Source organism: Dermacentor andersoni, chromosome 8, assembly GCF_023375885.2.
Source record: "Dermacentor andersoni chromosome 8, qqDerAnde1_hic_scaffold, whole genome shotgun sequence".
Classification (NCBI taxonomy): domain Eukaryota; kingdom Metazoa; phylum Arthropoda; class Arachnida; order Ixodida; family Ixodidae; genus Dermacentor; species Dermacentor andersoni.
The window spans coordinates 150,669,096-150,682,060 of NC_092821.1; the positions used below are offsets into that span (position 1 = coordinate 150,669,096).

At 43.0% G+C, this 12,965-nt stretch overlaps 1 protein-coding gene across 2 annotated transcripts in view; it reads right to left on the reverse strand.

Moving 5' to 3' along the window:
• Window positions 1-12,965, reverse strand: part of LOC126525460 (mitotic spindle assembly checkpoint protein MAD1-like) — a 62,107-nt gene that overhangs the window by 12,956 nt on the left and 36,186 nt on the right. For both annotated transcript variants that reach the window (XM_050173340.3, XM_055067681.2), the window contains exons 11-15: window positions 12,177-12,308; window positions 3,894-3,979; window positions 3,769-3,787; window positions 2,492-2,614; window positions 2,076-2,163 (exon numbers count right to left, since the gene is read on the reverse strand). In XM_050173340.3, coding sequence (XP_050029297.1) covers window positions 2,076-2,163; window positions 2,492-2,614; window positions 3,769-3,787; window positions 3,894-3,979; window positions 12,177-12,308 — 448 coding nt within the window. The remainder of the gene's footprint in view (window positions 1-2,075; window positions 2,164-2,491; window positions 2,615-3,768; window positions 3,788-3,893; window positions 3,980-12,176; window positions 12,309-12,965) is intronic.

A 12,965-nucleotide genomic window follows, 5' to 3' on the forward strand; every position in this document is an offset into this window, starting at 1 on the left:
TTTGCAGTAAACGTAGCGTGACTGCCTGAACCCTGTTCAACTTTACGTGTGGCAGTGGGAATTGCCTACGCCCCAAGTAGTAATATTTAGTGATGTTGTAAGTTAGTAAATGATCTTTATGCTCTCCAGAATGGTAAATATCCTTTTTTTTTCATGCACTATTATGGAGTGGAACAATCTACCTCAATTGCTAATAACCAGCATTGATTCCATTGACCATCTGAATTATCGACATCATTGCTCTTGTGTGAATTGATTACTCGTTTGTTTTCCCGTTGTTGTTCCTTTAATTTGCTTAAACTGTATTGATGGTTTGCTCCTACATATATTCTTGCTTTGTTTTTGGAATTTCTTCATTACATGAGCCAGCATGTCTTTTCTGTGCTTCTCGCAGGTGATGGACAAAGTTGGTATTCTATGCACTGTTAATTTATGTCTGCTAATGTTATTATGCTTTATTATTATTTGTGTGTCCCTCCTGCTTTGGCCACACCAAGGCCTGCAGTATTGTATAAATAAATATGACAATAAATAAATAAAAATGTTAAGCAAAAAAAAAAAATATTTTTCTCACATAGGAGGCACTATCTTAACTGGCAACATGTCTTGCTACAAGAGTTAATTTGGGCTAGTTGGTTGAACATCGACATGCTGAACAAACAGTAGAGACAACGGGACTACGAGAAGACGTGCTGCACCTGTGTTGTCAGCACCCGTGTTGTCTTCTCGTAGTTGTCTGCGCTGTTTGTTCAGTATGTCAGTGTCTTGACAGGCAACATTTTTTTTTCTTTAGTTTCACAATCTATTTGTTTCAACAATGTGAAGAGTAAAAAAAAAAATTATGCTAGTTAGCTGCATGTTGATGACTATTCAGTGCAGCTCAACCTCATTATTTCAAAATATTTTCAGACAGTAGACTATATTCAAGTTAACTAGATTTTCAGACCACCCAAAATTCATAAAAGCTCTAGAGTGTTCATTGGTCGTACAGGTACATGTAATCTTTATCCCACCTGCTTAAGAATTATTTTATAGAGCCTAGCAAAAATTTTCTCGAAGTGGTTGTAGTGCCCTCCTCTGGAAATTCAAGAATATAGCATTACAGATCAACCAGAACAAGAGGACAAAGAAAATAGAGAGGCAATTCGAGACGTATGCACAAGCGCAACTGGCTGGCAGATTGGTTTTCGAAAACGTGTTGGATGTCTTGCCCTGGCCCGCCATTTATACAGTAGTGACTCCAGATGCAAACATGAGCTTACACAACCTTTCCCCAGCAGGCTGACCTTCCAACCATCTCTAGCAGTAAATCAACCTTCTTATACTAGAAGATACTGTCATGCACACGTGAACCTCATTATACATATACCTGTGCTTGCAGTAGTACAGATTAGAGTTTTCATCCAAAGACCACTTGCGCTTGCTTGAACTTTATAAACATCCCGCTGTTTTTCATGTGTACTTCTATGCACCCATACATCGGAACACTTGCTCTGCACTTGTATCACAGATGTGAGACAGAATGTCAGTGAGTAACCAAGGATGCGAGTATACGCGAGTATGAACGGGAGTGAGTGTCGGTGAATTAGAGTGGACGCAAGTTTGAACAGAAGTGATTGCTGGGTAACGTGAGTGCAAACGAAATCGAGTGACAGTGATATTGAGTGGACGTAAGTATGAATGTGGGTGACTATTGGTGAGTGCAAGTGGAAGTGAGTATGAGCATGAGCCTGCACTGGTAAGTATGAATGAACGCGACTGAATGTTGGTGATTATGAGACGGTGCGAGTAGGAAAGTAAGTGAGAGCCCACGGCTGTGAGTGAGCAAGAACATGAATGAGTACATAGCCTACGAAATAATGCTGAATGAGGGCTTAAGTATTCTGCCGACCCATGTAAGCACTTTATACACAATGGCCTCTACCCAGTTTGAGACCTCATGCAATAATTACAGAAGCTAGCAGCTATCTAAAAAAATAAAAAATAAAGCTAACAAAACAAAGCTATTATGTTAGCACTACTTTAAACGGCCTGAGGAACTTCCTGAGAAGAGGAAATCAGAGTGGCTCACTCACTTTTTCGATCAGGAAGAGCACCATCCTGGTCCAGCTTCAGCTGCACCTGAGCAGTGACGTCCTGAACACAGCCAAACTCTTCCAGGACCTGCCAACGTAAACAGTATGCCAAGTAAGAAAATGCCACTACTCATTTTGATGCAGCAGCTGTCAATTGTGCATCAGGAAGCTTTAATTTTTACACGTGTGGGAAGGGTCAGGGGGGGACGCCCGTGGAGTCTTGCATGGTCTGCTCCACTGAAAACATGGCACCACTTTTACTGCAACTGTGAAACAATGTGCATGTCCTGCTTTGCCATAACAATGAAAATGCCAGCAGTACAGCCAGAACAGTCATGCATGCCTCATGTTCTATATACAACACTCAATAGTATAATCAAAGCAATACAATAGAGAATGTACTATGTCACAGTTACCTTGACCCTTGCGCGTAGCCGCTCGTTCTCCTCTTCCAGTTTGTTCACATTCTCCATGCGTTGCCGAAAAGCCATCTCCAAAGGATTCTCTGCTAAATGCACCACACGGTAGTTTGGATCCTCCTAGAATAAGACACTCTCCATGTCATGAAAACATGTTTGCATGTTCTACTTTCTTATGTGAAAGTAAGCAAAGAAATGCAAAGAGCATATCGCACTACACGATAAAAGGGGGCTGCTAATAATGTTAACTGCCAATTTACAAGCAAAGTAATTGTACAGCAGCAACCATATTCCTCTTTGCTGCCCTATTTTTGTGCCGTTAAAGGAGATAAGAACCCTATGCAGTCTTCACTTTAAGCACAGTACTAGTGATACAACATCTGGTAATCCATTTTGCCACCCTGTTGCTTCTGTAACATCATAAATTCTAGAAAAAAGAAGATTGCTAAAGCCCATTTTCTAAGGCAGATTAAACAAATAGTTGTGTGCCAATAGATAGATCAGCAAAATAGGCTGAGAGCAAATGCAATGCTATAAAATTCAGCTAGGTTCTGTTTATCTCCTTCAGGTGCTTTGTGTGCAATTGTGCACCCAAATATAGTACACCAAAAGCAAAAGCAAAAACACTCTTGAAAGGAATGATTTTTAAAATGTGTCTCATACATCTTGAATTACTTCTGATTAGATGTGTGCTGAAAGTTTTATTAATATGCATAAAGAGTCTCAGTAAAACAAGTTGGATGGCACAACGCTGCTTCTGTGCAGTCAGGTCATAGCAGTCTCATTTTGTGCATCCCACAGTGCAGTAGTTAATTTTGATCTGTGACACTTTCTACAGAATAAACACATCATACATTACAACTAGAACTTGTAGACTTAAGGTTAGTTCAAACCACTTGTTAGTGCAATTTAGTGCTTCCAGTATGCAACATACTATATTGTGGGCACAAGTGCAAGTGGTGCACTGTTGCTGTTGGTTATAGAAATGAGTTACCCCACTAGTTTGGTGGTAAATAGATTCAGGTCAGAGATGCCTTCAATGAAATAATTATGTTGTAATTTGCAACATAGGGGTATGATATCTAATTTTACAGAGAATTAAATCACATATATCTATATATTGGTTTCATGGGTGATGCAATATTTTTGGTTGTGGGTGCGACCACTGAGAAGTCTTTGTCCCCTTCATAGTAGTGTCTGTATGAAACTGTACAGCAACTGTACGAAACTGTACAGCTACTGTGGTATGAAAGGAAAAATGTATGTTCACTTACCGGCTTAGCATTGGCAAATCTGTTGCGGGGAACAAAGGAGTAAATAAACGTTCAGGTTAGAACACTTGCCTATGAAGACGCAAAGTTGTAGCCACGTCAAGAATGAAAAAAAGACGAGCACTCACTGAATGTCGTCTGTCTGCACCTGCACACTGGCTGTAGTGAAATCCGACATCCTCTGACATCGTAGCTCTTCTAACTCTTTGTCCACCTGAAGAATGGCCAACAACACGATTTTATGCAAAGCATGCTGCAACATCAGGACAAGTTTGCACTGAGAAAAGAGGAAGAAAAACTTGAAACCTGATTCAATAACACAGCCCCTATGCAACAAGACCTGCTGACATAAAAATGTTACATAGCCTTGAAAACATCCTAGCTGAGTTCTATATTTTAAAATATCTTGGCAGCGTACTTCAAAGAAACACAGCTATTAGACGGTGGTGGCTTTACAAAAGAGGATGTCACACTTTTTCCAACCGAGGCATTGATGAGGATTGCAGTAACTATGCAGTGGTGTTCCACAAGGAAATAAGTAAGGCCCTTTACTATGTATCAACGCATACATAAATGACATACCAAACACTGATACCAATACTGCATTTTTATAAACTATGCAGACAACACTAGTCTGTTCTTTAAAGGAGCGAACCTATCAGATATTCAAAATACAACTAAGAATAATAACATTATGTTACCAAACAACTCGAGTGCACATAATTCCCCAATAATCAATGCGTCAAAAATTTTGGCAGTCTTTCTTCAAACCAGAAAAAAAATTATACGCACTCAAATAGGTGTCACTTTTAGTTTATCTAATATATGAACTATTTTTGTAGCTAAATGCCTTGGTATAACGTTTCATAAAAACGTGTCATGGGACTCTTACACTGACCATATCTGTAGTAAACTATTTTCAGTTGCTCAATGACTGCGCAATCATCGTTCTGTATTGAAAAAAAAAAAAAGAGTTAAGCTTATATTTATAGTGCTTTGTTCTTTGTAATCAGCCACAGTCACTTAGTTTAGTGAACCATAACTTTTTTGAATACAGTCAACAACCAATTTTTTGGACATGGCTGATAAAGGATGGCTTCGCAGTAGTGCCACGTACCTCACAGGGCCAATGTAAAGAATGTCTGAAATTTTAGACATAGAAACCCTTCGACGTTCAATTTTTTGGACTTCCGTGTTTGCGGGTCTGAAATGGCATTAATCGAAGCCACCACCGCCCACATTTTGATCATCTTGCAGCCTCGAACTAGTGTTCTCGCATGCCGATCTGCTGGCAGCTGTAGCCACCAACGCGGCAATGTTAGACCTAGCTGCTTCAACGTTAGCTACCAAGCTTCCTGGTGTTTGGTGAAATATCTTTCATTGAAAGAATTCGCCGCTGTCAGCAATGGAGCCAACTCCGTTTTTGTCATTCTTGCCTACGGCTTCGAAGCGCAAAAAGTATGACAGGAGTCAAACGTTGCATGATGCCAGTTCCCAAGTCAGCTTCGTCGCAATACAGCAGTGCTAAGCAGTGAAGCGTACGCTATGTATTGCGGTGAAGCATATCAAGTGTGGAAATTGCAATTGTTAAGGGACACAGTATGTATAACTTAATTATACAGTTGAGCCTCGTTCATATGTTTTTGGGGAAAAAAGCTGAAAAACGTACTAACCGGAAAAACGCAAGATCCGAAGTAAACAAAAACGTGACATACTCCACCTGTAGTTCACATCTACATAACTCGAAGTGTGGAGTGAATCATTGCAGCATGAGACTCCGATGTGCACCGAGCGGGACTGAGCGGCCCGAGATGTGCTTTGTCGTTTTTGCGGCTTTGCCAAGCTTATGTTGGCACTTCTCGAATGTGGCCTAGGTCAGCAGCATCTTCACACCCCCCACCAACATTTTGGTGGGGGGTTTTGACATGATCAGTCACCACTAATCATTCAGACACCTGATGCTAATGTGCGTCTAGCTAGCGGGGCCCAAGCGACCTGAAACATACATTCTCGTTTTCCTACTGTGTATTTTTTTAAGATGGTGACGAGAAAGTGAAATGAAACCGAGCTGGTGAGCGTCATTGGAATAAGGTGCCTACGATACCGCTAGAGTGAAATATGACATTAACTTTGTGCTGCCTGCAGCAGAGAACGGCGGAATATTTGGGTTATAACCTATTAAAAGTATGCAGTGCACTTACAACAGCACAACGCTTCACACGCTATGAAACAGATAGGGAAACCGAGGGAAGATAACCGATGGTCATTAAGAGTTACGGAATGGATTCCAAGGGAAGGAAAGCGTAGCAGAGGGCGGCAGAAAGGGGGGCGGATGAGATTAAGAAGTTTGCAGGGACAACATGGCCCCAATTAGTACATGACCGGGGTAGTTGGAGAAGTATGGGAGAGGCCTTTGCCCTGCAGTGAGCATAACCAGGCTGATGATGATGATGATGATGCTTATCACAATAGGGTTCGTGGCAATAGCTGATAATGCGGCGTGTGACAACGCAGGCAGAGATTTGTTGATACCAGAATAGGAAACTGAATGTGCACCGGAGTTTTCATGCAAGATGGGCAGGTGAGTGCTGTGGGCTGGTGCTACTGTTCTTGATTGCGCGTCTCGCACCTTTTGTTTGCACTGGATACAACGGCCGGAAAACGTATCATACGATCATAGTTTGGCCACGTAGTGACCGTTGGTGCCAAAGAACATGTTTTCCAGGAACATATGAACCAGAAAAAAATAAGCGTAACTGTACTGGGTAATTTTTTGTGTTCTTGATCGTGAATGTTTGCGACGGGAAATCGTACATAACGGTATCGTATGACCCGCCACCTCCTGTAGCAGTACGAGCGCTGATATGCCTAATAAGCTTGCCAGAAGGCCTTCAGAGCTATTTCAGATTTGCATCCGGCAATAAAAGGCATGCATTCATTTTTGAAGACTGCCTGATTTTTGGGAAGTTTTTGGGGCCCCTAGGGAGTCCAAAAAATTGAATCTTGACTATATAATGGAAAGCCATCTGTTACAGAAGAAAGTTACTAGAGTGAATCCCGGACATTGCATATGATGCAGATACCAAACCTTTTTCAGATAACTGAAGTTCTTGCACATATTATACTTATCCCTTCTGATATCCCTTCACATTTGCCCTATGCAACAAGTGTGAAGAACAATCATATGTACCCGAAAGCCTCAAAGCCATTATATTAATAAAGAAATATTTAGTTTCATGTGAAAATAGTGACTGATGGACAGTATTCAATACAGTACTAGAACCAAAGTCCATTCATATCATTCATATCGGCCAGTATCGCTAACATCATGCGTATCAAAGTTGATGGAAAGACTAATATGTACGAGGTTAACATGGTATCTTGAGCAAGGAAATAGACTGCCATCATGTATGACCGGATTTCGTCCATGGTTGAGTGCCCAGGACAGTGTCTTGGATCTACTAAGCCATATCGAGCACCATCGCGTAGACGGCCTTTCCACACTCGTCATCTTTATGGACGTTGCCAAGACTGTGTGCTTCATACAGGCATCATCAATGGACTCCGAGCCATGGGCGTCTCAGGAAATGCTCTTCGATTCGTCCATGAATTTCTCAGTGATCGATGTGTCCAAGTTAAGCTCGGAAGTATAACGAGTGACAAGTGACGAATTTCCCTCGGCGCCCCACAAGGAAGTGTCCTATCTCCCTTGCTTTTTAACGTTGCCATGGCCAGCCTTCCAGATGCCCTGAAAGTAGGTCGGACGGCAGTTAAAATGTCCATCTACGCAGATGACATCTGCATTTGGATCTCGGGGTACCAACACAAACGTTTGGCCCGGATAGCCCAGGCCGCAGTCTCCACTAACGATCGCCACTTGGCCTATCTTTATCAGCATAAAAATCTGCCTTCATGCTATTCCCGGGAGTGAGACGCAAGTCAACACGTCTGACGCTGAATATCAGAGGGCATTCAATTCTTCATGCAACTCATGTTCGATTCCTGGGCGTCACCATCGACAACAAGCTACTATGGCGTGGTGCGGTCGAAAGTGTTGTGGCTGCATCAGTGCAAAGAGTCAATGCACTTCATCGATTGGCAGGTGTACGTTGGGGAAACAATCCTATATCCATGCTTAAACTGAACGCTGCACTGATAACAAGCCGCATTCTCTATCAGCTCCCTCTGATATCACCGTCATCGAGTCAATTCGAGCGCTTGGAGGCAGTGCACAGAAAGGGACTTCGCTTGGCGAAGGAAGTTCCAACGGCGGCTTCAAGCAAGAAAGTCACTAATGAGGCAGAGTCTCTTCCACTCCGCCTCTTGGCATCTCAGGCCTTGCTGACGCAGCTATTAAGGCTGGGCGAGTCACGCGCAGGCACGGCGCTTCTCCGGCGGCTAAGAGCGAGAACTCGCTCACATTTCCATGCGGCGCTGAACAACTTCCGATTTTTAGGATTGGAATGGCCTAAACGAAGTCGCCTTGACCCGCCATGGTCTTTTTCGGACGTTATCTGCTGCCTCAATGTACCCCACCTACCGACGAAACGCACCATTTCAACTGCTGAAGCAAAGTTTATTGTGCTGGACCACTTGAGCACTGTGTTTCAAAGCTATCTACAAGTGTACACAAACGGTTCGGTGTGCGCACAAACAGATAGCTGTGCAGCGGCATTCTGCATACCATCCCTTGGTGTGTCATGGTCTGGCCGACTGGATCGCGTTGTTTCCTCTATAACAATAGAAAGCGCCGAAATCACCGCGGCTTTGCGGAAATACGGGCCTTTTCTGCACGAGATGTCGTGGTGCTGACTGATTCCAAGTCAGCATTACAGAGATTACATCGGGGCCTACCTCTAGAGAAATTTACAAGGCAGTCTCTGGCACTGATTGACGACCTAACGAGCAAAGGATTTAACATAAGGTTTCAGTGGATTCCATCACACGTAGGAATTGATGGAAACGAGGAAGCTGACGCCCTTGCACGCCTAGTGCTGACATGTGTCCCAAAAGTGAAAGCTTCAAAAGCTTTTCAAAACCCTAAGGGTGCAATCTGTCTTCACTTTAGAGAGATGCACAAGAATCCACACGAATCCTGTGTGACTCATGGATTTAAACGGGAACAAGCGATGCTTTTATACTGCATCAGGACCGACTCCGCGTACACCCCAGCTTGGTTATTCAAGACTGGGCTTCGCGCTTCCCCACTCTGTGTTTTCTATGGTGACATTGGCGACATCGAACATTTCATTTGGCTATGCCCACAGTTTGACACAGAAAGAAAAGCGATGGTCAACAACCTACAAAAGAGCGGTCTTACGCACAGGACCTTTGAAGACATTGTTTTCCCCGGAGGGCCTGCGGCATTCAGGAAGAGAGCGCAACGACTGCTGATAGCCTTCCTGCGAGACACGGGGCTCATCGACACCTGGTGACACACCCCTGATCTCAACTCGAAGGAAGATCAGGCGGAACAATTGCCGGCTATGTATGCCAGGCTAACCCTGCCTGCTTCAACATCACCACCACCACCACCACCTCCATTCATTTTGGGAAAAAACGCAAGAAAAATGTACTAAGCAGGAAAACATATAACCAAAAGTCACTAAAAATTTAGCAGACTGTAATGTAGTTGACATTTTGTGTTGCGTAAACTGCTGCAGCATGAGACACTGACGTGCACCGAACTTGTGGGGCCTGAATGGCCTGAGATGCATGCTGGCATTGTCAAATGCAAGAAATATTCTGAAGCAGTCGGTCCTAGTTTATTAGTTTTAGTTGAATGCCTCAACAATGAAATTGCCTTTATAACGAAGGATTTTCTACAACAAAGACAACAACACATTTCCCTGTACAACAAAGAAATTTAGGTATCTTCGACAACTTATTTGTTGCCTTATAAAGAATGCTCACAGGGACCAGGGCCAACACTGCACTTTACGTTATACATGGCAGCGCCCTATCCCCAAAGCAAAAAGAAAAGCCCAACTAGCTGAATGGCAGAAAACTATGACGAGGGGTACCAGTGTGGGTGTAACGGTGTAATTATAGCAGTGTACATAATGGTTATACTGTTAGCTGGCACAGACACACACACAAAAAAAGCAACAATATAATCACAAAAATCTTGGTGCTCACACTCAGTGGCTGCGTTAAGCACTATACCGTGCTTCATGAACTGCCCAAGGAAACCAAAACCAGCAAACTCTGCGAACAACAAATTCAAACACATCAATGAAATGTTCTCCTGCAGATGAGGATTTGGACCTATCCGATTGGGAGTTGATGAAATGACGCAGACTTCAACGAATGCCTGCCATCACTTTTCCTCTCGGTCAGCTGCAGTCGCACACACTGTTGGCCGGAGTGTGCAATAGGTTATTAGCGACTACTCTTACTAATCATTTCTTTAATTCACATTAAATAAGCATTTGGCTGGACATCCTTTGCCGGCACTATTACGAGCAGTACAATGCGCACTGTTTACAAAGAGGTGAGCTGTATAACGAAGAATTTTGGAGGTACCAAGTGCTTTGTTATAAAGGCGTTTGACTGTATTTCTATTTGAAAGCAGTTTCACTTTTTTAACATACTACTTCTGATGCCATTTGCATGCAGTTACTGTCTTATTTTACAAGTATTATTACAACTTTGTAATCACTTTTGCCATACCTGCTCTGTTTTGTTTCTGTCATGTCTCAAAAGGCTACTACAGACCTTGTCAAGCCCCTGCTCAGGCTTTTCATTCATGCTCACTGTACATTTTGGTAAGTGTGTTGCTGAAAATAAATTTGTATTGTATATTCTTCACCACAATCACTGATGCTTGGGCAACCAATCCGTGACATAGTCAAGTATAGTCAAGTGCAACAGATCTGGCACATAAAAATAGTATAGAGATATGTTGCCAAGAAACTAGTTACAAAGCAGACTACTGTACATTGGCAGATTAAGCATTGCGAAATTATGTTCAGTTATAGAAGATACCATACTTAAAAAAAAATTTGTGATAGTTTTCTAGTTATCCTGCTGTGTCCTATTTATCATATATGTAAGTGTGTGTGTATATATATATATATATATATATATATATAGGATGTGGCCTGGAGCTTGCCCTCCTCTCCTCTCTAGCATTTCTATATGCATGACATCATCGCGTGTGCCAGCCAATCATGTGCCTTCCTTTCTCCTCCTCCTCCTCTACGCTTCCCTCTCAGCTCTTTGCTCTCCTCCTCACTTTTGTCACTTTCTTTTGTGTTATATCACTGTACTACGTCAAAATCGAAAACACAGGAAAGCAGCTAAAGAAACTTAAGAAAGCTATCACTAAAAATTTCAGACAGAACCCATTTCGCAATGAACGTCGACATTAATGTGATTAGTATTGAAGCAATGTACTGACACACCATGTTTCCATCTCAGAGACGTGTCATATATGAGGCGTGTATGAACCAAAATTGCTCTTGTGCTTTCCAGTAAACATGCTGTATCATTCAACAGCGCCGCTGTGAAGTCCGCATGTGGCGCTTGTGTGAATAAACATTCAAACAAGTTTGTCTGACCATATATGACTCACATTCAATTCTGGCCAAACAGGGGAAGAATTTTTAAATGATCTTTTTTTTTTGCCACTGAAGAGCAGCACATACTAAGTGGCACATAGTTACCGAAGTTGGCATCAAAGAGATTCATGAAAGAGGAGCATACACCCAGTGGTACGTACCCAGTAGCCCAAACTGGCATCAAAGAGTGTCATTGAAAAGTGGTGCACAATCGGTGGCACATACCCCGTGACCAGAGTTTGCATCAAATAGGTTTGTGGCCGCCCCACAGCCACCAGTTCAGGGAGCATGCGAGGCATGCAGGAAGAGAATGAAGCCAGCTCAGTACGGTGCGGCTGCAACGTAGGTACTGTCTTCTCCATTCCTTCTTGGATGCCATGCACTGTCTTGGAAGCCCTCAATAAACTGGAGGCAGTCCAACCAACCTTGCCGTCACTGGGATTCACTGAAGAGCGGCGCATACCCAATGCCACATATTCAGTTCCGGATCCCCAGTTACCCAGGCCAGCTTTAAAAAGGTTTGTTGAAGAGCGAAACATAGGTACACGTGCCACGCACCCACTGACCCTAGTTGGTGCAACGGTTGGTTTCGAAGCCTGTTGCCTCAACACAGCAGCTTGATACTTTAACTATTCGACCGTGGATTACTGTGACCCAGGCTGGCGGAAAAATGTTAGACAGACAGATGGACGGACGGACAGACGGACGGACGGATCCACAGTTAGCCCTCAGAAGGCCTACGAAGCACCCTAAGAATGCTAACTGCATAAAAAAAAAAGCAATAGAAACTCTAATGCCTCTACCTCCTTCATGTATACCAGTCAAAGCAGAATAAAAGCGAACACCCACCTGTTCTAGGGAGTGGCGATAGTCTGTGAGTACATTCTCCAGAAATTGGATCTGCTTGGCAGCTGCAGCGGGCCAATCGGGGCCAGCTTCTTTCTGGTAGCTCTCGATCATGGCCCGGTAAGCTTCCCTCTCCTGACGAGAAAAAAAAAAAAAAAAAAAAAAAAAAAAAAAAAACAGAAGCAAGCTTGTTTGTAATCATATATGTACCGTATTTACTTGCATAATGTTTGCAGTCGCATAATGATCGCACCCCTGAATTTTGTCAGCAGAATTCGATTCTTTTCTTTCCCATGTAATGATCGCACCCCGAACTTGCCGCAGCGATATGTCGTGTGCCAAGTCTAGCTAATGATGATCACGCTTACCATCTGTCGAATGCTACGCGAATGACTCTTCAAGACATACCAAGCAGTCTGCACGCACCAAACATTCTTAAGCAGATGCCCCATTTTATTCCTTTCATCACTTTTCACACTTCCATATATAAAAAAGCTACAACCAAACTTGCCTTGGCTTTATTATTTGTAGGCGTTGTAATGGTTGTGGTCAACAACAACCACAAAAGAGGCGCCTTTTGATTCTTCTCGTCTGTATGCGTGAGCAGACAACAAATCGCGAGCGGCAACGACAGTAGCCACGTTTACACTGATACATTAGAAGTGTACCCTATTCATACGCCGACGCTTGTAACACAGCTACATATTCGCCCACCCTTAGCGGAAACGTGCTGTATTAAGATAGTAGTGAAGACAAATGCCGCAATTTCCGCAGCATACCCGCCATGTGTTC